The following is a 27,724-nucleotide window of genomic DNA, read 5'->3' as shown; positions in this document are numbered from 1 at the left end:
ATAAGTTTTATCAGTCACCAACAGTGGACACAGTGACACTCTCTTCCTGAACACTGTCAAGGTTTTGGACAGGTCGTATCCTGTTCAAAGTAAAGACACAAGTTCTGCCCCAAATTACACCATATCCCCTATATATTGCACTACTTTTGACCGGTACTATTTGCCCCGGTCAAAAGTAGTGCACTAAATAGGGTATAGAATGCCATTTGAAACGCAACCACATTCCCTGTTAATGACAGTTATAGAATACAGAAATGTTGCTAGTAAACTGGAGATGAGAAGGGTGTTGTTGTTTGTGGTGGTGGTGGGTGCTAGTGGAGAGTGTGTGTTGGTCTGTGTGTGAGTTGACTTAACACCTGCTCAGCTGCCTCCACTTGGACCATGGAGTTTAGATGGCTCCTCTTTGTTCTTATTTCTTCTTCAGCGATGCTCATCACTCAATCTGACACGACCACTAAAGGTATGACGAAATTTTAACCATTGATAGCTGACATCGCACAAATAACCTTCACTTGCAATTATTCTCCCATACAACTGTTGTGACTGGGTTACCCACTCGTTTTGAAGCTGAAAACGAATGTGGGATTCTTCAGTCGGGGATCAGTGGATCTTTTATCAGAAAGCATATGGAAGACATAACATAGAAAATAATCAAGGTAGTATTTTATAAATAAGGTAGTATTTCAGTAGAGGTTTAGAAATATTCCTGTCATTTGGAGGTCAAAGCAGGGATACACATCTCTAATCCATCCAGTCTGGCTGGCTCTCAACTCTCCTTGGCGTTTAATTGGTCCATTAATGCCATTGATTAGGCTTAAAGAGTCCACAACACACTGGCTCTTCCTGATCTAAATCAGTTACTGATTATAAAGGAAGGATAAAAACCTGGGTTGCGTTCGATCTGGCACTCTATTACCTATATAGTGCACTACTTTGTAGCAGGGCTCTAAGAAGTAGGGTGCCATTTGAGAGTCCTCTAGAAGCAGAGCTGAGCATCTCTGGGTTAAGTCTGAGTGTTGATTGTGGCTCCAGAACTAGTCACCTCTTATCTCCTCAGGTCGATTATATCAGTAGTGAGGCCAGAGCCTGATCCAACTGCAACCCCTTCTACTAGCACCTTACGTTTTTACAGAGCACATAGAGCCGGATAGCTGTGAGCAGCCATGGCAGAAGTTCCCCTGTAAGCCCACTGGAAGGTTAGACCTATCACTATTTCACTCACTTGTTTTTGTGTGTGGTTTTTGTCATCATCAGACCCTGACTGGAGTGATGTCGTCGTGACAATGGTTGGCAGGGAAGTCACCTTACCCTGTGTTGATTGGCCTCTCACGGGCTCTGTGAGCATTAATTGGAAGATTAAGTCTCCCGGGGTGGACCACTGGAAACTGGTCCTCTCAGCCAATGAGAGGCAGCAGTTCTCGGGCGCAGCCTCAAAGGCTTCCATGCGATTGGTTGACTCAAACTTTCAGGAAACTGGGGACTTCTCTCTACTGTTTGTCCCCAAAATGGAGGACAAGGGTCGCTACTCCTGTCTGATTAAACAGCAAGAGAAGAAACTGAGAGAGAAGATCATACTATTAGCCATCCTCGCAGGTATAGAACTCTGGTCCTATACACAAACCTACCGTTATAGTATGTCCATATACATGTAATATACAGTTGTGATGGTATTGATACAAATATTTTGTGTAAATAATTTCCCATGCACACTTTATTTGACACAATCAGGTCAGACTGTAGTATCAATATCCCACATGTTTTTTATCTCTTCTTTCGTTTCTCCTATTTCCTACCTCCTACATCGGTCCCAGTCTCTATCTTTCCTTCAGCCACTCTCCCTCAGCACAGCACACTGCGTCTGATGGCAGAAGTGTCCCCCGCCTCCGCCGTTTCCGAGGTAACCTGGCTGTCCCCTGGCGGGACGCCGCTACGATTGGCAAGGAGGTCAGGGGGGGGTGTTGCCAAGCTGCCCCAGATACGCCTCACTGACCAGGGGGTATACATCTGCCAGGTGTACCCAAGGGGTAACAGCAGCTCCCCTATGTTCCTCTTCACTGTGGACCTCCGCGTGGATGGTGAGATATGACGGGGGTGGAGAGAGGCAGGAAAGGGTGTAGTGACATAATTTGAATCTGGGATGAATCTCAATACTCCAAGTAAAGCATTGTATTTAGATCGGCATTGTATTGGCATTGTTATGTAATTGACTAGTATTTCTATGTGCTCCCACTATAACAACTGCTCCCACACTAAACCCAAATGCTTTATTTCTGTCCCTTTCTCTCTCTCACTCCCTTGTTCCCTCTCTGTCGTTCTTCCTCCCTCTCTCCCTCTCTCGCTCCCTCCCACCCTCTCCCGCTCACCCTCTCTCTCTCTCTTTCTAGGTATGAATGTGGCCTCGTTCACCAATATAAGCCATAGTGAGTGACGTCACAGTGTACAGTAGACTCTAGTCTAGCTAAAACACAGAGTCAGCAGCCTCTGGATCAAGCAGCACAATACAAATTGACCTTACTGAGGGACCAGCTCTCTCTCAGAAACATAACGACATAATCCCTGTTGCTGCTGTGCACCTCTCTCTCTATCTCTTTTTCTTTTCCTCTGTCTGTTCTGTTCCTCTTCAAACTGCCATCTCTGTCACTCATCCTCCTCTCTAATACTCTCAACCCCACAATCTTCCCCACATATTTCTCTCACCGTCCCCCCACCACTCTCTCTTCTTATCTCTCACGTTCTCTCTCACTTACGCACCTCTCATTCTCTTTCTCTCCCCCATTCCCCCCGTTCTCTCTTTCTCTCTCTCCCTCCCCCTCCCTCTCCTCTCCCCCTCCCTAGGTGCTCAGATCTCTATGGCCAGTCTCACCCAGACCCCTCTCACCCTCGCCTGCCCTCCGATGCGGGGCGACTATGTCCTGCTCTATTGGAAGCCTCCAGACAGCAGAAACATTAACAGCACAACCCTGGTCTACGGGTACGACCGCTGGAGGGACCGCACAGAGCAGAGCAAGGTACACCCAGAAGAGGATGTGTGTGTATATGTTCATGCTTACGTGCGTTTCAACTGAGTTCCTCTACAGGTTTCTTCCTTCAAGGGGGTTTTCCTAGCTACAGTGCTTCTGTTTCTGCCTGCTCCACAGGGTCCAGGCCGGGTTACTGTAAAAGCACTTTATGACAACTGCTGATGTAAAAAGAGCCTTTATAAATGAATGTGATTGAATGAATTTGATTGATCTAGACTCATGCCCAGCTGAGCCTGGACGGGCCATTGTCTACCCCAAAAGAGGGTTTCTTCTCCTTCCTGCTGAGCCCGGGGCTGAATGACGGAGGCCTCTACATGTGTGAGGTCTTCCTCAATGACAACGCGTTCAGCCAGAGGACCCTGCTTAGCATCCTCCAAGGTACAGAGGGGAAGAGGGAGGAGTGTGATTAATTTATGCCTGAAATAGAGATATCGGTATGAATATAAACAAAGACTAAAAATACTGTCCAACTCCCACACACACAGAAACACACACACATACTCACACACCTGTCTGTCCATTTTTGTGGTCTCGGAAGTCTTTAATAATCACTGTCCCTCTGGCAGCCATCACAGCTGCCCAGACATGACCAAGCGATCTGTCACTGTCACCCTGCTCCACACGTCTGTCACACACACACACACACACACACACACACACACACACACACACACACACACACACACACACACACACACACACACACACACACACACACACATAAAGCCCCGCGGACCCATATATTTTTTATCTTGCCTCATTATGGGTGTAATTATGTACGATTATACCTGCCGCACTCCCACCAGGGCTGTGGGAGGCACACATTAAACACTGTAATCACTGACAGAGACGTGTGTGTCTGTAGGGCTTGATTACACCCAGATTGATCCTCATTGGGGTTTGATGAGACATGGGGCATTAGTCACCATCAGGCGACACATTAGAAGCAATTCTGTGTAATGAATATATATTATTTTGAACAATCTCTGATTCTCTCATTGTTTTCTTTTTATCCTCCCCACCCCCCCTAACTCACCTTCCACCTCTCCTTGCCCCCTTCTCTTTTTGTCCCCTGACTACCTCTTATTGGTACTTCCTTCACTCTCCTTATTCCTACCTCACATTATCTTTTTCTTTCCTACTCCCTTGCCTTCCACTCTCCTCTCCTCTCCTTCCCCCTTTCTCACTATCCCTCCATCCCAGTGAAAGCCAGACATTCTCCATCAGCCCTGGTCCTGACGTGTCATTATACAGAGCGCTCCCAGGTAGGTAACCATCCCCTGACTGGCAACATTCATGCCTCATCTCTTCACTTTGATAGTTAGCTGATGTGTGGTGAGCTTTCAGGCACAAAATGGCTCCTTGAGCACCTGGGCTGAGTTCATTAGGCACAAAACGGAAAAGTGACTGAAACAGGGAAGGACAACCTGGACTATTGCATAGTCCCCTGAACACGGCCCTGGTGTATGAAGAACACACTGTATAAGCACAATCCATCTCCTCCATCCACCAGGTGAAGCGGGTGGTGTGGAGCCACCAGAACCAGAGTCGCACGCTGAAGTGGAGCTCCTCTGGCCCGGGTCGCCTCAGCACCAAGGTCCCCCTGTCCCCCACCCAGAACACGGCTGGGAACTACACCTGCACCATGCAGCTGCAGAACGGACAAGCGGTCAAGGCTGTTTACACCGTCAAACTGCCCCCGAAAGGTGGAGAGAACCAAACGGTCCAACTTGGGTCTTTAGATATAGATCTAAGATCAGATTACCCTCTCCTAATGCTAACCATAATCAGTAATGCTAAAAATGCTCAACTTTTCTCAGGTCAGTGTCAACTAACTGTACCTAGCAGGACCAACAATAAGCCTATATGTTTGTCCAAATAGGTCCCTTTACAATGCTTCCTTTCCTTCTTGCTATCATCTTATCCTTTCTCCCTCGCAGTCAGTTCCAGGGGCGGTCTGGGCCGATGTGCTAGAAATGCCAGGGCCGATTTCTGGTCCCAGTCCGCCCCTGGTCAGTTCCCATCAGTGATTCTCATCAGTGATTAACAGAAGGGGAAAGTATATTTAAACCACTCAGATGGAACCATACAAACAGAGAAGTTGTAAAACCAGGAAGTTATGTAACTCATCTGTTTGCATGTTTCCATTTGAGAGCTTCAAATATACTTTGCTCTTTAACACCATTATAGCCAATACCACTATAATCATTATGACCAAATAGGCTCTCATCCAAGTCCATGTTTACTGAACATGAACCTCCTCTATCAGTGGTCCCCAACAGCACACGCGGACAAGCACACCTGATTCAACTCTTTAAGGGCCTTATGATTAGTTGCCAGGTTGAATCAGGTGTGCTTGTCTGGGGCTACAATAAAAATGTGTACTGTTGGGCGTACTAGAGGACCGGAGGTGGGAAACACTGCTCTAGATCAGTGGTTCCCAACCTTTTTGGGTTACTGTTTCACCAACAGAATTTTGCTCTGCCCGGAGTAGCCCTGAAGTACCCCCTCATGTGCATTTTACCAGTCAGCCTATGGTCTCATGAGTCTTTTCAAGTACCCTCTGTGGATAGGCCGAGTACCTCCAGGGGTCCTAGTACCCCTGGTTGGGAATCACAGCTCTAAATCCTAAGCACACCAGACATCCCTTCCCAACAGAGAGAAGTGAACAGCAGGCTAGCTCAGCTGCTAATCCGTTAGCTATGTAAACACACCTGCCTGTGTTTATCCCTCTCTCCCGTCGCTCCAGTCCTTCAGTGCTGGATGTGTGCCCACTCCATTCTCATCTCGTTATCTCCAGAGCCCTGTTGTGAGCTAACCAATCAGCCCAGAAATGGAATAGGCAGGATGAACTCTAAATTCCAATTCTAAATTCCAATTCTAAACTCCACATAAACTTTAAATGTGAGAATAACAAGAATTGTACACATATAGAAGACAGAGAAAGGCACTGAATTCTACGTGAGGATTTGCCAAGTATTGACTGAAGAAAACGTCCACATGACACCCAATATGGTCCCATGTCTGATCCAGCAACACACCACAGAGCATTGCTTTGAATGGGAGTCTAATTGTCTGTTTCACCTATTCTATTCTATTGCATTCTATCCTATTCTACATCCTTAACCCATTGTTCTGTTGCTTATCACAGCCAGACAAGTTGACCTGAAGTTGCTCTACAACCACTATAAAACGCTTCACAGAGCACTGACCTTGTAGCCCCGCCTGCCTGCCTGCCTGCCTGCCTGCCTGCTCGCCTGCCTGCTTGCCTGCCCGTGTGCCTGCCTGGCTGAGTGACAGACTGTTTATGGCTTCTGTCCCAACGGAGGTAATGGGTTGTCACTGTCATCACCACCAGACCCGCATGGGTTCAAATAGTATTGGTTTCCCTGTCTCTCTGTGTCTGTCTGTGTCACTCTCTCTCTCTCTCTCTTTCTCTCTCTCCCTCTCTTCACACCCCACACTTCTTCAGTTGATAAGTGTAAATGGTGAGGGAGGACACCAGGACAGCTCTCTGGAATCTATTCACATTCATTGTATCTGAGGAAGCACACACAGCCACATGGGGATGAGCTCACTACCAATACCCCCATACATCACTGATACCGAGGAGCCATGATGATGACACACAACAAAGCAATGCTTTAACAAGAGTAATGGATATGCAAAGGGAAGTGTTGCATTTAGAATGAGCTGTTTGTGAGGGCTGATTGAACGTTGTATTGTGGTCTTGTTGTCCCATTTACTCTCTTATTGGGATGTGGGAGAGAAGAGAGGAGATGGGAGGCAGGGAAAGAGAGAGAGTGAGATGGGAGGCAGGGAAAGAGAGAGAGTGAGATGGGAGGCAGGGAAAGAGAGAGAGCGAGATGGGAGGCAGGGAAAGAGAGAGAGTGAGATGGGAGGCAGGGAAAGACAGAGAGCGAGATGGGAGGCAGGGAAAGAGAGAGAGTGAGATGGGAGGCAGGGAAAGACAGAGAGCGAGATGGGAGGCAGGGAAAGACAGAGAGCGAGATGGGAGGCAGGGAAAGAGAGAGAGTGAGATGGGAGGCAGGGAAAGACAGAGAGCGAGATGGGAGGCAGGGAAAGACAGAGAGCGAGATGGGAGGCAGGGAAAGACAGAGAGCGAGATGGGAGGCAGGGAAAGAGAGAGAGTGAGATGGGAGGCAGGGAAAGACAGAGAGCGAGATGGGAGGCAGGGAAAGACAGAGAGCGAGATGGGAGGCAGGGAAAGAGAGAGAGCGAGATGGGAGGCAGGGAAAGAGAGAGAGTGAGATGGGAGGCAGGGAAAGAGAGAGAGCGAGATGGGAGGCAGGGAAAGAGAGAGAGTGAGATGGGAGGCAGGGAAAGACAGAGAGTGAGATGGAAGGCAGGGAAAAGAGAGAGAGTGAGATGGGAGGCAGGGAAAGACAGAGAGCGAGATGGGAGGCAGGGAAAGACAGAGAGCGAGATGGGAGGCAGGGAAAGACAGAGAGCGAGATGGGAGGCAGGGAAAGAGAGAGAGCGAGATGGGAGGCAGGGAAAGACAGAGAGCGAGATGGGAGGCAGGGAAAGAGAGAGAGTGAGATGGGAGGCAGGGAAAGAGAGAGAGTGAGATGGGAGGCAGGGAAAGAGAGAGAGCGAGATGGGAGGCAGGGAAAGAGATGGAGCGAGATGGGAGGCAGGGAAAGAGAGAGAGCGAGATGGGAGGCAGGGAAAGACAGAGAGCGAGATGGCAGGCAGGGAAAGACAGAGAGCGAGATGGGAGGCAGGGAAAGACAGAGAGCGAGATGGGAGGCAGGGAAAGAGATGGAGCGAGATGGGAGGCAGGGAAAGAGAGAGAGCGAGATGGGAGGCAGGGAAAGACAGAGAGCGAGATGGGAGGCAGGGAAAGACAGAGAGCGAGATGGGAGGCAGGGAAAGAGAGAGAGCGAGATGGGAGGCAGGGAAAGAGAGAGAGCGAGATGGGAGGCAGGGAAAGAGAGAGAGCAAGATGGGAGGCAGGGAAAGAGAGAGAGTGAGATGGGAGGCAGGGAAAGAGAGAGAGTGAGATGGGAGGCAGGGAAAGACAGAGAGCGAGATGGGAGGCAGGGAAGACAGAGAGTGAGATGGGAGGCAGGGAAAGAGAGAGAGCGAGATGGGAGGCAGGGAAAGACAGAGAGTGAGATGGGAGGCAGGGAAGACAGAGAGTGAGATGGGAGGCAGGGAAGACAGAGAGTGAGATGGGAGGCAGGGAAAGAGAGAGAGCGAGATGGGAGGCAGGGAAAGACAGAGAGCGAGATGGGAGGCAGGGAAAGAGAGAGAGCGAGATGGGAGGCAGGGAAAGAGAGAGTGCAAGATGGGAGGCAGGGAAAGAGAGAGAGTGAGATGGGAGGCAGGGAAAGAGAGAGAGTGAGATGGGAGGCAGGGAAAGACAGAGAGCGAGATGGGAGGCAGGGAAAGACAGAGAGCGAGATGGGAGGCAGGGAAAGAGAGAGAGTGAGATGGGAGGCAGGGAAAGAGAGAGAGCGAGACGGGAGGCAGGGAAAGAGAGAGAGTGAGATGGGAGGCAGGGAAAGAGAGAGAGCGAGATGGGAGGCAGGGAAAGAGAGAGAGCGAGATGGGAGGCAGGGAAAGACAGAGAGCGAGATGGGAGGCAGGGAAAGAGAGAGAGCGAGATGGGAGGCAGGGAAAAGAGAGAGAGTGAGATGGGAGGCAGGGAAAGAGAGAGAGCGAGATGGGAGGCAGGGAAAGACAGAGAGCGAGATGGGAGGCAGGGAAAGAGAGAGAGCGAGATGGGAGGCAGGGAAAGAGAGAGAGCGAGATGGGAGGCAGGGAAAGAGAGAGAGCGAGATGGGAGGCAGGGAAAGACAGAGAGCGAGATGGGAGGCAGGGAAAGACAGAGAGCGAGATGGGAGGCAGGGAAAGACAGAGAGCGAGATGGGAGGCAGGGAAAGAGAGAGAGCGAGATGGGAGGCAGGGAAAGACAGAGAGCGAGATGGGAGGCAGGGAAAGACAGAGAGCGAGATGGGAGGCAGGGAAAGAGAGAGAGCGAGATGGGAGGCAGGGAAAGAGAGAGAGCGAGATGGGAGGCAGGGAAAGAGAGAGAGCGAGATGGGAGGCAGGGAAAGACAGAGAGCGAGATGGGAGGCAGGGAAAGACAGAGAGCGAGATGGGAGGCAGGGAAAGACAGAGAGCGAGATGGGAGGCAGGGAAAGACAGAGAGCGAGATGGGAGGCAGGGAAAGACAGAGAGCGAGATGGGAGGCAGGGAAAGACAGAGAGCGAGATGGGAGGCAGGGAAAGACAGAGAGCGAGATGGGAGGCAGGGAAAGAGAGAGAGTGAGATGGGAGGCAGGGAAAGAGAGAGAGCGAGATGGGAGGCAGGGAAAGAGAGAGAGCGAGATGGGAGGCAGGGAAAGAGAGAGAGCGAGATGGGAGGCAGGGAAAGAGATGGAGCGAGATGGGAGGCAGGGAAAGAGAGAGAGTGAGATGGGAGGCAGGGAAAGAGAGAGAGCGAGATGGGAGGCAGGGACAGACAGAGAGCGAGATGGGAGGCAGGGACAGACAGAGAGCGAGATGGGAGGCAGGGAAAGACAGAGAGCGAGATGGGAGGCAGGGAAAGAGAGAGAGCGAGATGGGAGGCAGGGAAAGAGAGAGAGTGAGATGGGAGGCAGGGAAAGAGAGAGAGCGAGATGGGAGGCAGGGAAAGACAGAGAGCGAGATGGGAGGCAGGGAAAGAGAGAGAGCGAGATGGGAGGCAGGGAAAGACAGAGAGCGAGATGGGAGGAAATAATAAAGGAACAGAGGGGAGAAAATAGGGAAAGAGGGAGGGATGGATGATAGACCCACATAAGAAAATAATATAGTATACTATGGAATAAATTATTACTATTACTATATTTATATACTATAATATTCACTGTAGTGTTTTTGCAGACATTACCATAGTATTTACTAAGTGTTTTTTTTATATATTTGATGTAGAAGTGGGTGCTTTCCCCTTGAGGAAACCTACTGGACAAATACTATAAAAGGAAATGTTCCATAACCTGTAGGACTGTAATATGAATGGATTGTTCAAAGCTTCTGCTCTTTTCTATAACCTGTAGGGAACACAACATATAGTCTATATTTGGCATGTAGGTTTCTCACTCATGGGTGGCACAATTTTAATTTTAATTAATCCTTTATTTAACTACGCAAGCCAGTTAAGAACAAATTCGTATTTACAATGATGGCCTAGGAACAGTGGGTTAACTGCCTTGTTCAGGGGCAAAACGACAGATTTTTACATTGTCAGCTCCGGGATTCGATCTAGCAACCTTTCAGTTACTAGTCCAACGCTCTAACCACTAGGCTACCTGCCGCCACAAATTGGGATATGGGGGATGGGAATAGGTTGGGTATATGCAAATTGAATACTGTAGTATTACTATAGTAAAAAAAACAATAGTGTTCATGTGGATAAAGCTGTAGTGTCGTGTCTCTGGCTTGTCATTAAATGTGAAGACCATTATTTTATCAAATCAATTCTCTGTAATTATTATTATTATCATCAGTTCTCATTCCAAACGTCATAAAATTCTTGGCTATCTGCACGAACCCAGCCTTTACTATGAATCATCCATACACCTATTGGCTCAATTATTTATTTACTAAATAATTAAACAATTACAGAATATACAATACATAATAACATTGTACAGTGAATATCGTCCCTAGTGGACTTAACAAAAAACTGTTTGGTTATAACATGATAGATTCAGAGACAAGAGAAGGGGGTTTTGGAAGGAAGACTAAGGAACATGGGTCTCTATCGGACCTGGGAAGCTATTCTCACATAAATACATATGCCACTAACGATCGCTCATTCGGAAAAGTAATGCATTGTATTTACGTGAAGCTGGCTTCGATAGTTGAGCTGGTGATGTGAGGCTCTGGTTTGCCCAGTCGATGTTGCCATTGTCCTTTGTAGATTCTTCCGGGATGTTGTGTGAGAGGTTCACATGGTCTGAGAGGTTCATCTCACTCTGGAGATTCGTCCTCGTCAGTCAGTGTTCTCGTACTAGATTTGCGCATATGTTCAGCTGCAATCTGATATATGCTAGTTTAGTATGCACTTCTTCCTTAGGTGATCAATAGTTCAGAGTTCATACCATTTCACGTGTGGAGCAAGCTCTCACTTTTCCTGGTCTGTAGAGTTGAAATTAGAATTAGTACTTTTCAACGTGGGGGACAAGTCCTGCCGTTATTTGGAATTGAGTTCCACCGAGGCTTTTATTCAAGAGTGGAAAAGGGTTGGTCCATCATTTCCAACCAATCTTTATTAATTTGGGTGTCGCTACTGACTTAGTTAAACTTTACATGGGTGGCCAATTCTCTCATTTTAAAGGTTAACATCACATTACATCATTTCGCAAATAGTTGAATCTTTTACTCATTCATTTTATACAAGAATTAGATGCAAGCCTCGTAACTGAGGAACCTGTATAAACCGAGTTAGGGTAATGTGGCTGTATTGTCTTTCATGAGGTCACAAACATGAAACGAAATGGACCGGGTCGTAGCTGGCTTCTCCACCGACCGTTTACACATTCTCCAAAATAGGAATATTGTTCAATTCTCAAATTCTGGGATGTAGTAGAATTTGGCGGGAGAGTTCCTTTGTTTTACTGTGACCCTCTCTCTCCCATACTGCATGGTCAGGGAGACAATAGTCTCTGCAAGGAATTTACGACATAGTCATAAAAACTGCTCCTCCCCTCCTAACAGGAGAGTGGGGGTTGTTCACATCTCTGCTTGTCAATTCACTGAAAGGGCTAGCGTCTTGACAGTAGTATTCTACAAAGTATTGTATAGTAAGTACTACACAGGATCGAGTGATACTACAGTGTGTAGTATATTATTTGACAGTATACTACAGTTTACTTCAGAATGTTATAGTAAGCACTACATGATTGACTGGACACTACAGCGTGTAGTATAGTATTCTACAGTATACTACATCATTATAATGTAAGAAATACACGATCGAGGGATACTACTGTGTGTAGTATAGTATGTTATAGTATACTACACATTTCTATAGTAAGTACTACACATGATCAAAGAATACTACAGTGTGGAGTACAGTATACTACAATATTCTATAGTAAGAAGTACATGGTCGAGGGATACTACAGTGTGGAGTATAATATTTTGTCATGTGGGGAAGTGTGTAGGGAAAGGCAATTAGAGGAGAGCAGAGAGGAAGGAAGGGAGGGAAGGTGCACCCAGGCCATTGAGGAGTGATGGTATTTACCCCTCACCTTGCTTCACCAAATTACCATAATTCATGCAGTGTTAAAGAAGCTGGCACTGAGAACAGAGCAGGTCAACCTGGCCCAGGGGTCAACTCCCTGCCACCACACTTTTCCAACACACACACACACACACACACACCACCACCACCACCCCCACCAATCAATTACACCTCACACAGCACTTCATGATTGATTCATTTGAAGTACCATGTATAAGTCAAGAAAGGAGGGCAAGGTGAAGGCCTGTAGAGGAAACTTCTACGAAAAACAAACTTCTGGATGTTTTTGGAATATATAATTAACAGTAGCATGTTAGTAATGGTCATATCGCTGGTATACAAATTAAGAGATATATATATAAATGAAGATATACACTGGTGACATCAAAGTCTCTCTTATATTCTGGATGCTTGTGAGCAAGTAGTTGTCACTGTGGTAACTGACACCTCCCACACAGCTCCCATGTCTCCCTGTGGCTGTGTTTGCATGAATGATGTCACCTCACCTCACCATGCAAACACACCAGATAACTGTATTCATGTCGCGTGTGGCGCTTTGTCAGTCTATAAATGGCTCATTTGAATATCATGAGCTAATCACATGGTTATGTAATAATTCCGTGTCTCCCCTCCCAACCTTCTCTTTCATCGTTCTGTTTCATCCAGAGTACTGTATGGAGTGTGAATAATACTGAGTGTCTTGCCATGATAAGGAGTTAGACATTTCAACATACCCACATTGACTCACCCTCCCATTTTGTCTTTCGCTATTTAGACAGGACCTCTCTGGAGCTAAACCAGGGATCAGGCCTGCCCCCTGCTGGGAATGAGACCACACTGTTTACTAATCATTGATGTACAAGTATTTAATTCATACAACACTCATTAACTTATTATCTTTTTCTCTTTCTCACTTCTTTCTGTCCTCTTCTCTCAGACAACACAGAGAGCACTACTTCTATCTCTCTTCCTCACCCAGAGAGCAACAGTGCCTCGCTCCTTCCCTCCCTCCTCTCTGCTTTATTACTCCTGGTGCCCCTGGTTGCCGCGGTTGCTGGTGTGTTGCTATGGAGACAGAAAGACATTTCTCGCCGTGGTGAGTCTTCCGGCGTTTTCTTTTCTGACATCCCTACCTCCTTCGTGTTCTCTCCATCTCTGGACCTGTCAAGTCCAGTGAGTGATCTGGGGCATGACATATTATGAGGTCGATGCAATGAATCTGGCAGTTTGCCTCTCACTGTGTGTGTGTGTGTGTGTGTGTGTGTGTGTGTGTGTGTGTGTGTGTGTGTGTGTGTGTGTGTGTGTGTGTGTGTGTGTGTGTGTGTGTGTGTGTGTGTGTGTGTGTGTGTGTGTGTGTGTGTGTGTGTGAGTGCGTGCGTGCGTGCGTGCGTGTGTGTGTGTGTGTTTCTCCACAGGTATTGAACAGTCTCTCTCCCACTACTCCGGGGAAGTGGAAAATATCTATGAGAATCCTGAGGATGTCAGACAGGTGATGGATTCATGCCTTCTCTGTATCTCAATACTCTGATGAATCTCTGTTCTCTTCTCCCTCTCTCTCTCCTCCTTCTGTCTCCCCACCATTTCATTTCCTGTCTCTGACCCTCTGTTTCTGTCTCTTTCTTCTTCTCTCTTTGTTTTCCTTTGTTTCCCCGCTTCTTCTTCTTTACCCCTCATCTAACTCCCTGTCTCACCCTTTCTCTACATTTCTCTACCCCCCCTATTCCCCTCTCTCTCTCTCTCTCTCTCTCTCTCTCTCTCTCTCTCTCTCTCTCTCTCTCTCTCTCTCTCTCTGTGTGGTTATTGAACACTGTTTTCTCTCCTCTCTCCCTATAGACTTCTCCCCAGGGTTCAGTGTGGTTATTAAATACTGTTTTCTCTCCTCTCTCCCTATAGACTTCTCCCCAGGGTTCAGTGTGGTTATTAAATACTGTTTTCTCTCCTCTCTCCCTATAGACTTCTCCCCAGGGTTCAGTGTGGTTATTAAATACTGTTTTCTCTCCTCTCTCCCTATAGACTTCTCCCCAGGGTTCAGTGTGGTTATTGAACACTGTTTTCTCTCCTCTCTCCCTATAGACTTCTCCCCAGGGTTCAGTGTGGTTATTGAACACTGTTTTCTCTCCTCTCTCCCTATAGACTTCTCCCCAGGGTTCAGTGTGGTTATTGAACACTGTTTTCTCCTCTCTCCCTATAGACTTCTCCCCAGGGTTCAGTGTGGTTATTGAACACTGTTTTCTCTCCTCTCTCCCTATAGACTTCTCCCCAGGGTTCAGTGTGGTTATTGAACACTGTTTTCTCTCCTCTCTCCCTATAGACTTCTCCCCAGGGTTCAGTGTGGTTATTGAACACTGTTTTCTCTCCTCTCTCCCTATAGACTTCTCCCCAGGGTTCAGTGTGGTTATTGAACACTGTTTTCTCTCCTCTCTCCCTATAGACTTCTCCCCAGGGTTCAGTGTGGTTATTAAATACTGTTTTCTCTCCTCTCTCCCTATAGACTTCTCCCCAGGGTTCAGTGTGGTTATTGAACACTGTTTTCTCTCCTCTCTCCCTATAGACTTCTCCCCAGGGTTCAGTGTGGTTATTAAATACTGTTTTCTCTCCTCTCTCCCTATAGACTTCTCCCCAGGGTTCAGTGTGGTTATTAAATACTGTTTTCTCTCCTCTCTCCCTATAGACTTCTCCCCAGGGTTCAGTGTGGTTATTAAATACTGTTTTCTCTCCTCTCTCCCTATAGACTTCTCCCCAGGGTTCAGTGTGGTTATTGAACACTGTTTTCTCTCCTCTCTCCCTATAGACTTCTCCCCAGGGTTCAGTGTGGTTATTAAATACTGTTTTCTCTCCTCTCTCCCTATAGACTTCTCCCCAGGGTTCAGTGTGGTTATTAAATACTGTTTTCTCTCCTCTCTCCCTATAGACTTCTCCCCAGGGTTCAGTGTGGTTATTAAATACTGTTTTTCTCCTCTCTCCCTATAGACTTCTCCCCAGGGTTCAGTGTGGTTATTGAACACTGTTTTCTCTCCTCTCTCCCTATAGACTTCTCCCCAGGGTTCAGTGTGGTTATTGAACACTGTTTTCTCTCCTCTCTCCCTATAGACTTCTCCCCAGGGTTCAGTGTGGTTATTAAATACTGTTTTCTCTCCTCTCTCCCTATAGACTTCTCCCCAGGGTTCAGTGTGGTTATTAAATACTGTTTTCTCTCCTCTCTCCCTATAGACTCCTCCCCAGGGTTCAGTGTGGTTATTAAATACTGTTTTCTCTCCTCTCTCCCTATAGACTTCTCCCCAGGGTTCAGTGTGGTTATTAAATACTGTTTTCTCTCCTCTCTCCCTATAGACTTCTCCCCAGGGTTCAGTGTGGTTATTGAACACTGTTTTCTCTCCTCTCTCCCTATAGACTTCTCCCCAGGGTTCAGTGTGGTTATTAAATACTGTTTTCTCTCCTCTCTCCCTATAGACTTCTCCCCAGGGTTCAGTGTGGTTATTGAACACTGTTTTCTCTCCTCTCTCCCTATAGACTTCTCCCCAGGGTTCAGTGTGGTTATTAAATACTGTTTTCTCTCCTCTCTCCCTATAGACTTCTCCCCAGGGTTCAGTGTGGTTATTAAATACTGTTTTCTCTCCTCTCTCCCTATAGACTTCTCCCCAGGGTTCAGTGTGGTTATTGAACACTGTTTTCTCTCCTCTCTCCCTATAGACTTCTCCCCAGGGTTCAGTGTGGTTATTGAACACTGTTTTCTCTCCTCTCTCCCTATAGACTTCTCCCCAGGGTTCAGTGTGGTTATTGAACACTGTTTTCTCCTCTCTCCCTATAGACTTCTCCCAGGGTTCAGTGTGGTTATTGAACACTGTTTCTCTCCTCTCTCCCTATAGACTTCTCCCCAGGGTTCAGTGTGGTTATTGAACACTGTTTTCTCTCCTCTCCCTATAGACTTCTCCCCAGGGTTCAGTGTGGTTATTGAACACTGTTTTTCTCCTCTCTCCCTATAGACTTCTCCCCAGGGTTCAGTGTGGTTATTGAACACTGTTTTTCTCCTCTCTCCCTATAGACTTCTCCCCAGGGTTCAGTGTGGTTATTAAATACTGTTTTCTCTCCTCTCTCCCTATAGACTTCTCCCCAGGGTTCAGTGTGGTTATTGAACACTGTTTTCTCCTCTCTCCCTATAGACTTCTCCCCAGGGTTCAGTGTGGTTATTAAACACTGTTTTCTCTCCTCTCTCCCTATAGACTTCTCCCCAGGGTTCAGTGTGGTTATTAAATACTGTTTTCTCTCCTCTCTCCCTATAGACTTCTCCCCAGGGTTCAGTGTGGTTATTAAATACTGTTTTCTCTCCTCTCTCCCTATAGACTTCTCCCCAGGGTTCAGTGTGGTTATTGAACACTGTTTTCTCCTCTCTCCCTATAGACTTCTCCCCAGGGTTCAGTGTGGTTATTAAATACTGTTTTTCTCTCCTCTCTCCCTATAGACTTCTCCCCAGGGTTCAGTGTGGTTATTAAATACTGTTTTCTCTCTCTCTCCCTATAGACTTCTCCCCAGGGTTCAGTGTGGTTATTAAATACTGTTTTCTCTCCTCTCTCCCTATAGACTTCTCCCCAGGGTTCAGTGTGGTTATTGAACACTGTTTTCTCTCCTCTCTCCCTATAGACTTCTCCCCAGGGTTCAGTGTGGTTATTGAACACTGTTTTCTCTCCTCTCTCCCTATAGACTTCTCCCCAGGGTTCAGTGTGGTTATTAAATACTGTTTTTCTCCTCTCTCCCTATAGACTTCTCCCCAGGGTTCAGTGTGGTTATTAAATACTGTTTTCTCTCCTCTCTCCCTATAGACTCCTCCCCAGGGTTCAGTGTGGTTATTAAATACTGTTTTCTCTCCTCTCTCCCTATAGACTTCTCCCCAGGGTTCAGTGTGGTTATTAAATACTGTTTTCTCCTCTCTCCCTATAGACTTCTCCCCAGGGTTCAGTGTGGTTATTGAACACTGTTTTCTCTCCTCTCTCCCTATAGACTTCTCCCCAGGGTTCAGTGTGGTTATTAAATACTGTTTTCTCTCCTCTCTCCCTATAGACTTCTCCCCAGGGTTCAGTGTGGTTATTGAACACTGTTTTCTCTCCTCTCTCCCTATAGACTTCTCCCCAGGGTTCAGTGTGGTTATTAAATACTGTTTTCTCTCCTCTCTCCCTATAGACTTCTCCCCAGGGTTCAGTGTGGTTATTGAACACTGTTTTCTCTCCTCTCTCCCTATAGACTTCTCCCCAGGGTTCAGTGTGGTTATTGAACACTGTTTCTCTCCTCTCTCCCTATAGACTTCTCCCCAGGGTTCAGTGTGGTTATTGAACACTGTTTTCTCTCCTCTCTCCCTATAGACTTCTCCCCAGGGTTCAGTGTGGTTATTAAATACTGTTTTCTCTCCTCTCTCCCTATAGACTTCTCCCCAGGGTTCAGTGTGGTTATTGAACACTGTTTTCTCTCCTCTCTCCCTATAGACTTCTCCCCAGGGTTCAGTGTGGTTATTGAACACTGTTTTCTCTCCTCTCTCCCTATAGACTTCTCCCCAGGGTTCAGTGTGGTTATTGAACACTGTTTTCTCCTCTCTCCCTATAGACTTCTCCCCAGGGTTCAGTGTGGTTATTGAACACTGTTTTCTCTCTCTCTCCCTATAGACTTCTCCCCAGGGTTCAGTGTGGTTATTGAACACTGTTTTCTCTCCTCTCTCCCTATAGACTTCTCCCAGGGTTCAGTGTGTGGTTATTGAACACTGTTTTCTCTCCCTCTCTCCCTATAGACTTCTCCCCAGGGTTCAGTGTGGTTATTAAATACTGTTTTCTCTCCTCTCTCCCTATAGACTTCTCCCCAGGGTTCAGTGTGGTTATTAAATACTGTTTTTCTCCTCTCTCCCTATAGACTTCTCCCCAGGGTTCAGTGTGGTTATTGAACACTGTTTTCTCCTCTCCCTATAGACTTCTCCCCAGGGTTCAGTGTGGTTATTAAATACTGTTTTCTCTCCCTCTCCCTATAGACTTCTCCCCAGGGTTCAGTGTGGTTATTAAATACTGTTTTCTCTCCTCTCTCCCTATAGACTTCTCCCCAGGGTTCAGTGTGGTTATTAAATACTGTTTTCTCCTCTCTCCCTATAGACTTCTCCCCAGGGTTCAGTGTGGTTATTGAACACTGTTTTCTCTCCTCTCTCCCTATAGACTTCTCCCCAGGGTTCAGTGTGGTTATTGAACACTGTTTTCTCTCCTCTCTCCCTATAGACTTCTCCCCAGGGTTCAGTGTGGTTATTAAATACTGTTTCTCTCCTCTCTCCCTATAGACTTCTCCCCAGGGTTCAGTGTGGTTATTGAACACTGTTTTCTCCCTCTCTCCCTATAGACTTCTCCCCAGGGTTCAGTGTGGTTATTGAACACTGTTTTCTCTCCTCTCTCCCTATAGACTTCTCCCCAGGGTTCAGTGTGGTTATTAAATACTGTTTTCTCTCCTCTCTCCCTATAGACTTCTCCCCAGGGTTCAGTGTGGTTATTAAATACTGTTTTCTCTCCTAGACTTCTCCCAGTGTGGTTATTAGACTCTCTCCCCAGGGTTCAGTGTGGTTATTAAACACTGTTTTCTCTCCTCTCTCCCTATAGACTTCTCCCCAGGGTTCAGTGTGGTTATTGAACACTGTTTTCTCTCCTCTCTCCCTATAGACTTCTCCCCAGGGTTCAGTGTGGTTATTGAACACTGTTTTCTCTCCTCTCTCCCTATAGACTTCTCCCCAGGGTTCAGTGTGGTTATTAAATACTGTTTTTCCTCTCTCCCTATAGACTTCTCCCCAGGGTTCAGTGTGGTTATTAAATACTGTTTTCTCTCCTCTCTCCCTATAGACTTCTCCCCAGGGTTCAGTGTGGTTATTGAACACTGTTTTTCTCCTCTCTCCCTATAGACTTCTCCCCAGGGTTCAGTGTGGTTATTGAACACTGTTTTCTCTCCTCTCTCCCTATAGACTTCTCCCCAGGGTTCAGTGTGGTTATTGAACACTGTTTTCTCCTCTCTCTCCCTATAGACTTCTCCCCAGGGTTCAGTGTGGTTATTAAACACTGTTTTTCTCCTCTCTCCCTATAGACTTCTCCCCAGGGTTCAGTGTGGTTATTAAATACTGTTTTCTCTCCTCTCCCTATAGACTTCTCCCCAGGGTTCTGTGTGGTTATTGAACACTGTTTTCTCTCCTCTCTCCCTATAGACTTCTCCCCAGGGTTCAGTGTGGTTATTAAATACTGTTTTCTCTCCTCTCTCCCTATAGACTTCTCCCCAGGGTTCAGTGTGGTTATTAAATACTGTTTTCTCCTCTCTCCCTATAGACTTCTCCCCAGGGTTCAGTGTGGTTATTGAACACTGTTTTCTCTCCTCTCTCCCTATAGACTTCTCCCCAGGGTTCAGTGTGGTTATTAAATACTGTTTTCTCTCCTCTCTCCCTATAGACTTCTCCTCAGGGTTCAGTGTGGTTATTAAATACTGTTTTCTCTCTCTCCCTATAGACTTCTCCCCAGGGTTCAGTGTGGTTATTGAACACTGTTTTTCTCCTCTCCCTATAGACTTCTCCCCAGGGTTCAGTGTGGTTATTAAATACTGTTTTTCTCCTCTCTCCCTATAGACTTCTCCCCAGGGTTCAGTGTGGTTATTAAATACTGTTTTCTCTCTCTCTCCCTATAGACTTCTCCCCAGGGTTCAGTGTGGTTATTAAATACTGTTTTCTCTCCTCTCTCCCTATAGACTTCTCCCCCCAGGGTTCAGTGTCCCCAGGGTTAGTGTGGTTATTGAACACTGTTTTCTCTCCTCTCTCCCTATAGACTTCTCCCCAGGGTTCAGTGTGGTTATTAAATACTGTTTTCTCTCCTCTCTCCCTATAGACTTCTCCCCAGGGTTCAGTGTGGTTATTAAATACTGTTTTCTCCTCTCTCCCTATAGACTTCTCCCCAGGGTTCAGTGTGGTTATTAAATACTGTTTTCTCCTCTCTCCCTATAGACTTCTCCCCAGGGTTCAGTGTGGTTATTGAACACTGTTTTTCTCTCCCTATAGACTTCTCCCCAGGGTTATAGACTTCTCCCTATAGACCCCAGGGTTCAGTGTGGTTATTAAATACTGTTTTCTCTCCTCTCTCCCTATAGACTTCTCCCCAGGGTTCAGTGTGGTTATTGAACACTGTTTTCTCTCCTCTCTCCCTATAGACTTCTCCCCAGGGTTCAGTGTGGTTATTGAACACTGTTTTCTCTCCTCTCTCCCTATAGACTTCTCCCCAGGGTTCAGTGTGGTTATTGAACACTGTTTTCTCTCCTCTCTCCCTATAGACTTCTCCCCAGGGTTCAGTGTGGTTATTGAACACTGTTTTCTCTCCTCTCCCTATAGACTTCTCCCCAGGGTTCAGTGTGGTTATTGAACACTGTTTTCTCTCCTCTCTCCCTATAGACTTCTCCCCAGGGTTCAGTGTGGTTATTAAATACTGTTTTCTCTCCTCTCTCCCTATAGACTTCTCCCCAGGGTTCAGTGTGGTTATTGAACACTGTTTTCTCTCCTCTCTCCCTATAGACTTCTCCCCAGGGTTCAGTGTGGTTATTAAATACTGTTTTCTCTCCTCTCTCCCTATAGACTTCTCCCCAGGGTTCAGTGTGGTTATTAAATACTGTTTTCTCTCCTCTCTCCCTATAGACTTCTCCCCAGGGTTCAGTGTGGTTATTGAACACTGTTTTCTCTCTCTCCCTATAGACTTCTCCCCAGGGTTCAGTGTGGTTATTGAATACTGTTTTCTCTCCTCTCTCCCTATAGACTTCTCCCCAGGGTTCAGTGTGGTTATTAAATACTGTTTTCTCCTCTCTCCCTATAGACTTCTCCCCAGGGTTCAGTGTGGTTATTAAATACTGTTTTCTCTCTCTCTCCCTATAGACTTCTCCCCAGGGTTCAGTGTGGTTATTGAACACTGTTTTCTCTCCTCTCTCCCTATAGACTTCTCCCCAGGGTTCAGTGTGGTTATTAAATACTGTTTTCTCTCCTCTCTCCCTATAGACTTCTCCTCAGGGTTCAGTGTGGTTATTAAATACTGTTTTTCTCTCCTCTCTCCCTATAGACTTCTCCCCAGGGTTCAGTGTGGTTATTAAATACTGTTTTCTCTCCTCTCTCCCTATAGACTTCTCCCCAGGGTTCAGTGTGGTTATTGAACACTGTTTTCTCTCCTCTCTCCCTATAGACTTCTCCCCAGGGTTCAGTGTGGTTATTAAATACTGTTTTCTCTCCTCTCCCTATAGACTTCTCCCCAGGGTTCAGTGTGGTTATTGAACACTGTTTTCTCCTCTCTCCCTATAGACTTCTCCCCAGGGTTCAGTGTGGTTATTGAACACTGTTTTCTCTCCTCTCTCCTATAGACTTCTCCCCAGGGTTCAGTGTGGTTATTGAACACTGTTTTCTCTCCTCTCTCCCTATAGACTTCTCCCCAGGGTTCAGTGTGGTTATTAAATACTGTTTTCTCTCCTCTCTCCCTATAGACTTCTCCCCAGGGTTCAGTGTGGTTATTAAATACTGTTTTCTCTCCTCTCTCCCTATAGACTTCTCCCCAGGGTTCAGTGTGGTTATTGAACACTGTTTTCTCTCCTCTCTCCCTATAGACTTCTCCCCAGGGTTCAGTGTGGTTATTGAATACTGTTTTCTCTCCTCTCTCCCTATAGACTTCTCCCCAGGGTTCAGTGTGGTTATTAAATACTGTTTTCTCTCCTCTCTCCCTATAGACTTCTCCCCAGGGTTCTGTGTGGTTATTGAACACTGTTTTCTCTCCTCTCTCCCTATAGACTTCTCCCCAGGGTTCAGTGTGGTTATTAAATACTGTTTTCTCTCCTCTCTCCCTATAGACTTCTCCCCAGGGTTCAGTGTGGTTATTAAATACTGTTTTTCTCCTCTCTCCCTATAGACTTCTCCCCAGGGTTCAGTGTGGTTATTGAACACTGTTTTTCTCCTCTCTCCCTATAGACTTCTCCCCAGGGTTCAGTGTGGTTATTAAATACTGTTTTCTCTCCTCTCTCCCTATAGACTTCTCCTCAGGGTTCAGTGTGGTTATTAAATACTGTTTTCTCTCCTCTCTCCCTATAGACTTCTCCTCAGGGTTCAGTGTGGTTATTAAATACTGTTTTCTCTCCTCTCTCCCTATAGACTTCTCCCCAGGGTTCAGTGTGGTTATTGAACACTGTTTTCTCTCCTCTCTCCCTATAGACTTCTCCCCAGGGTTCAGTGTGGTTATTAAATACTGTTTTCTCTCCTCTCTCCCTATAGACTTCTCCCCAGGGTTCAGTGTGGTTATTAAATACTGTTTTCTCTCCTCTCTCCCTATAGACTTCTCCCCAGGGTTCAGTGTGGTTATTAAATACTGTTTTTCTCCTCTCTCCCTATAGACTTCTCCCCAGGGTTCAGTGTGGTTATTGAACACTGTTTTTCTCCTCTCTCCCTATAGACTTCTCCCCAGGGTTCAGTGTGGTTATTAAATACTGTTTTCTCTCCTCTCTCCCTATAGACTTCTCCCCAGGGTTCAGTGTGGTTATTGAACACTGTTTTCTCTCCTCTCTCCCTATAGACTTCTCCCCAGGGTTCAGTGTGGTTATTGAACACTGTTTTTCTCCCTCTCCCTATAGACTTCTCCCCAGGGTTCTGTGTGGTTATTGAACACTGTTTTTCTCCTCTCTCCCTATAGACTTCTCCCCAGGGTTCAGTGTGGTTATTGAACACTGTTTTCTCTCCTCTCTCCTATAGACTTCTCCCCAGGGTTCAGTGTGGTTATTGAACACTGTTTTCTCTCCTCTCTCCCTATAGACTTCTCCCCAGGGTTCAGTGTGGTTATTAAATACTGTTTTCTCTCCTCTCTCCCTATAGACTTCTCCCCAGGGTTCAGTGTGGTTATTGAACACTGTTTTCTCTCCTCTCTCCCTATAGACTTCTCCCCAGGGTTCAGTGTGGTTATTGAACACTGTTTTCTCTCCTCTCTCCCTATAGACTTCTCCCCAGGGTTCAGTGTGGTTATTGAACACTGTTTTCTCTCCTCTCTCCCTATAGACTTCTCCCCAGGGTTCAGTGTGGTTATTGAACACTGTTTTCTCTCCTCTCTCCCTATAGACTTCTCCTCAGAGTTCAGTGTACATGGTGAGTTATTGTGTTCTGTTCTCAGCATCACAGACACAGAAGCGTTCCCCTGAGTCTGTGTGCGGAGGTGAGGTTGTAGTGGCCTCCCTTGCTAGTCTGTCCTCAGTGTGTGTGTGTGTGTGCGCATGTGGGTGTATGGGTGTGTGTGTTTCTCCCTCTTATGTCAGCAGATATGTCTCCACCCATCAGTCCTGTGGTTCAGAAAAACCTGTCGGTTCTTAACTGTCAGCCTTACATTAGTGATATTAACAAATCAATCGCATCCCACCCAGGAGGATGCCTTTAAATGTAATCTCCTCTCCCTCCCCCTTGTCTCTCTCTCTCCCTTCCTCCTCTTCACCCCCTTCTCCCCCTCTCTCTCCTCTCTCATTCTACAATGCCTCTGTCTTTCTCTTCTTCTCCTCCCCTCCTATCTCTTGCTGTACTATGCCCTTCTCCCTTCTCTTGCCCTCCCTCCCACCACTTCTCTCTCTCTCTCTCCTCTTCTTCTCCTCTTCTTCTCAGGACCTGAAGCCCAGAGGGGAGGATGATGTCTATGAGGAATTGGATCGGTAAGAATTAAATAGCCCTGGGTCATGCGTGGTGTGTGTGTGTGTGTGCATTTCTGTCACAATTTCCCATCTGCTCTTCACAGGCCCTCTCACCCCCATCAACTCTGAACATCACTATGATACTGTCAACCTGGTGCTGCACGTCGGTAACATAATGTCACATAATGCACTGACAGTGAAGTGTGTGTGTATGGTTTTGGGTGTGACGTGCAGAACGTCATGGATGGGTGCATACGTTTGTGTGTGTGTACCTGTGTGTGTCTGTGTGCTTTAAGAGCGTGTTCTTTTTTCAGATACAAATCATGCAGCCTTCTGGAGACCTCCACATCGCAGGATTTATCAGCAAAAGCTTGAAGCAATATTATCTCTCCTCTGTTCAGTATATGGACATTTACAGTGCCTTGACTTTTTCCACATTTTGTTGTGTTACAGCCTGAATTTAAATGGATTACATTGAGATTTTATGTCACTAGCCAACACACAATACTCAATAATGTCAAAATGAAATTAATAAAAATGAAAAGCTGAAATGTCTTGAGTCAATAAGTATTCAACCCCTTTGTTATGGCAAGCCTGAATAAGTTCAGGAGTAAAAATGTGCTTAACAAGTCACACAATAAGTTGCATGGACTCACTCTGTGTGCAATAATAGTGTTTAACATGAGTTTTGAATGACTACATCGTCTTTGTACCCCACATACACAATTATCTGTAAGGTCCCTCAGTCGAGCAGTGAATTTCAAACACAGATTCAACCACAAAGACCATGGATGTTTTCCAATGCCTCGCAAAGAAAGGCACCTATTGGTAGATGGGTAAAAAATAAATAAAAGCAGACATTGAATATCTGTTTGAGGATGGTGAAATTCTTAATTACACTTTGGATGGTGTATCAATACACCCAATCATGTCAAAGATACAGGCGTCCTTCCTAACTCAGTTGCCGGAGAGGAATGTGGCAATAGAAATTAACTTTATGTCCTGAATACGAAGCATTATGTTTGGGGCAAACACAACACATCACTGACTACCACTCTTCATGGTGGTGGCTGCATCATGTTATGCGTATGCTTGTCATCGGCAAGTAAAAATAAATGTAATAGCCTCCCGAGTGGCGCAGCAGTCTAAGGCACTACATCACAGTGCCAGAGGCATCACTACAGATCCGGGTTGGGTCCCAGGCTGTATCGAGGGGCCGGGCGAGACCGGAAGACCATAAGGTGGCACACAATTGTCCCAGCATCGTCCGGGTAAGGGGAGGGTTTGGCCGGGCCAGGATGTCCTTGTCCCATCGCGCTAACAAAAAGTACAAAAATGTATAATATATATACATACAGTACCAGTCAAAAGTTTGAACACACCTAATCATTCAAGGGTTTTTCTTTTTTTAAACCATTTTCTACATTGTAGAATAATAGTAAAGACATCAAAACTAAGAAATAACACACATGGAATCATGTATTCACCAAACTGGTGTTAAACAAATTAAAATATGTTTTATATTTTAGATTCTTCAAAGTAGCCCTTTGCCTTGATGACAGCTTTGCCCACTCTTGGCATTTTCCTTCACTCTGCGGTCCAACTCATCACAAACCATCTCAATTGGTGATTGTGGAGGCCAGGTAATCTGATGCAGCACTCAATCACTCTCCTTCTCGTTCAAATAGCCCTTACACAGCCTGGAGGTGTGTTTTGGGTCATTGTCCTGTTGAAACAAATGATAGTCCCACTAAGTGCAAACCAGATGGGATGGCGTATCACTGCAGAATGCTGTGGTAGCCATGCTGGTTAAGTGTGCCTTGAATTCTATATAAATCACTGACAGTGTCACCAACAAAGCACACTCACACCATCACACCTCCTCCTCTATGCTTCACGGTGGGAACCACACATGTGGAGATCATCCGTCTCACAAAGACACAGCGGCTGGGACCAAAAATCTCAAATTTGGACTCATCAGACCAAAGGACAGATTTCCATCGGTCGAATGTCCATTGCTTGTGTTTCTTGGCCCAAGCAAGTCTCCTCTTCTTATTGGTGTCCTTTAGTAATGGTTTCTTTGCAACAATTCGACCATGAAGGCCTGATTGACGCAGTCTCCTCTGAACAGTTGATGTTGAGACGTGTCTGTTACTTGAACTCTGATGAATTTATTTGGGCTGCAATTTATGAGGCTGGTAACTCTAATGAACGTATCCTCTGCAGCAGAGGTACATCTGGGTCTTCCTTTCCTGTGATGGTCCTCATGAGAGACAGTTTCAATATAGCGCTTGATGGTTTTTGTGACTGCACTTGAAGAAACTTTCAAAGTTCTTTAAATTTCCCGCATTGACTGACCTTCATGTCTTAAAGTAATGATGGACTGTCATTTCTCTTTGCTTAGTTGAGCTGTTCTTGCCATAATGTGGACTTGGTCTTTTACCAAATAGGGCTATCTTCTGAATACCAACCCTACCTTGTCACAACACAACTGATTGGCTCAAATGCATTAAGAAGGAAAGAAATTCCACAAAAGAACTTTTAACAAGGCACACCTGTTAATAATTTACATTTATTCCAGGTGACTATCTCATGAAGCAGGTTGAGAGAATGCCAAGAGTGTGCAAAGCTGTCATCAAGGCAAAGGGTGGCTACTTTGAAGAATCTAAAATCTAAAATATGTTTGGATTTGTTTAACACTTTTTTGGTTACTACATGATTCCATATGTGTTATCTCATAGTTTTGATGTCTTCACTACTGTTCTACAATGTCAAAAATAGTACAAATAAATTAAAACCCTTGAATGATTAGGTGTGTCCAAACTTTTGACTGGTACTGAATGACTGGTACTGTATGACTGGTACTGTATGACTGGTACTGTATGACTGGTACTGTATGACTGGTACTGTATATGTCAAATGGAATAGAGCTAAGCACAGGCAAAATCCTAGAGGAAAACCTGGTTCAGTATGCCTTCCAACAGACACTGGGAGACATTCACCTTTCAGTAGGACAATAACCTAAAACATAAGACCAAAAATATACTGGTGTTGCTTACCAAAATGACATGAAATGTTTCTGATTGGCCTAGTTACAGTTTTTGACATAACTCGGCTTGAAAATCTATGGTAAGACTTGAAAATGGCTGTTTAGCAATGTTCAACAACCAACTTGACAGCGCTTGAAGAATTTTACAAAGAATAATGTGCAAATATTGTATAATCTCTGCCCAGCAGTAATTGCTGCATAAGGTGATTCTAATGTGTATTGACTCAGGGGTATGAATACTTACGTACATTTCTGTATTTCATTTTCAATAAATTGGCTACAATTTCTAAAAACATGTTTTCACTTATTTCATTATGGGTTATTTTGTGTGGATGGGTGAGAAAAAAACGTATCGTTTATTCATCTTGAATTCAGGCTGTAACGACAAAATGTGGAATAAGTCAAGGGGTATGAAGTTTATAGTGATATTGATCACTGGCCATGGGGAAAGATCTGGGCTGTGGGAAACCTTCACCTTGGACTTTTGGTCTGTCTGTTTCAATAAACATCAACAAATAAACGGGTCAAATGAATCTTAATTGTCTGTAATCAAACCCAATGTTATTGTCACAATTGTGTTATTGCAGCATTTATTACAGCAGTAAAAATGAAAAATGATTCCTCCTAAAACTCATGCACGGAAAGTGACAAGTTCTTCCGAGAAAGGGCTGAGATGGCGGAAGTGGAAGTGTTGTTTGAAGATGAAAGCGTGTCGAGTACCATT

At 45.7% G+C, this 27,724-nt stretch overlaps 1 protein-coding gene across 7 annotated transcripts; it reads left to right on the top strand.

Annotated features, from left to right (window-relative positions):
* The first annotated feature begins 284 nt into the window (after window positions 1-284).
* On the top strand, window positions 285-24,502 carry LOC115114502 (uncharacterized). Of its 7 annotated transcripts, XM_065008883.1 has the most exons (14): window positions 285-460; window positions 1,255-1,593; window positions 1,812-2,075; window positions 2,385-2,420; window positions 2,836-3,008; window positions 3,236-3,398; window positions 4,224-4,285; window positions 4,534-4,726; window positions 13,216-13,374; window positions 13,694-13,767; window positions 23,395-23,421; window positions 23,926-23,972; window positions 24,056-24,118; window positions 24,266-24,502. In XM_065008883.1, the coding sequence occupies exons 1-13, from the start codon at window positions 382-384 to the stop codon at window positions 24,078-24,080; spliced, it is 1,641 nt and encodes a 546-aa protein (XP_064864955.1). In that variant the 5' UTR covers window positions 285-381; the 3' UTR covers window positions 24,081-24,118; window positions 24,266-24,502. The 7 variants fall into 7 exon arrangements, with proteins under 7 accessions (XP_064864955.1, XP_064864960.1, XP_064864944.1 ...); XM_065008888.1 differs by lacking the exon at window positions 23,395-23,421; XM_065008872.1 differs by lacking the exon at window positions 24,056-24,118.
* The last annotated feature ends 3,222 nt before the right edge of the window (window positions 24,503-27,724 follow it).

The sequence above is a fragment of the Oncorhynchus nerka genome, linkage group LG3 (genome assembly GCF_034236695.1).
Source record: "Oncorhynchus nerka isolate Pitt River linkage group LG3, Oner_Uvic_2.0, whole genome shotgun sequence".
NCBI classification, from domain to species: Eukaryota; Metazoa; Chordata; class Actinopteri; order Salmoniformes; family Salmonidae; genus Oncorhynchus; species Oncorhynchus nerka.
The sequence above is the reverse complement of the archived record's forward strand: the minus strand, read 5'-3'. Positions and strand labels throughout refer to the sequence as shown.

Excerpts from the sequence above, each read along its gene's own strand:
- LOC115114502 (XM_065008872.1), top strand. The coding sequence starts at position 382 with ATGGAGTTTAGATGGCTCCTCTTTGTTCTTATTTCTTCTTCAGCGATG. Across the intron at positions 461-1,254 it reads ATCTGACACGACCACTAAAG|ACCCTGACTGGAGTGATGTC; the intron begins GTATGACGAAAT and ends TGTCATCATCAG. Across the intron at positions 1,594-1,811 it reads ACTATTAGCCATCCTCGCAG|TCTCTATCTTTCCTTCAGCC; the intron begins GTATAGAACTCT and ends CATCGGTCCCAG.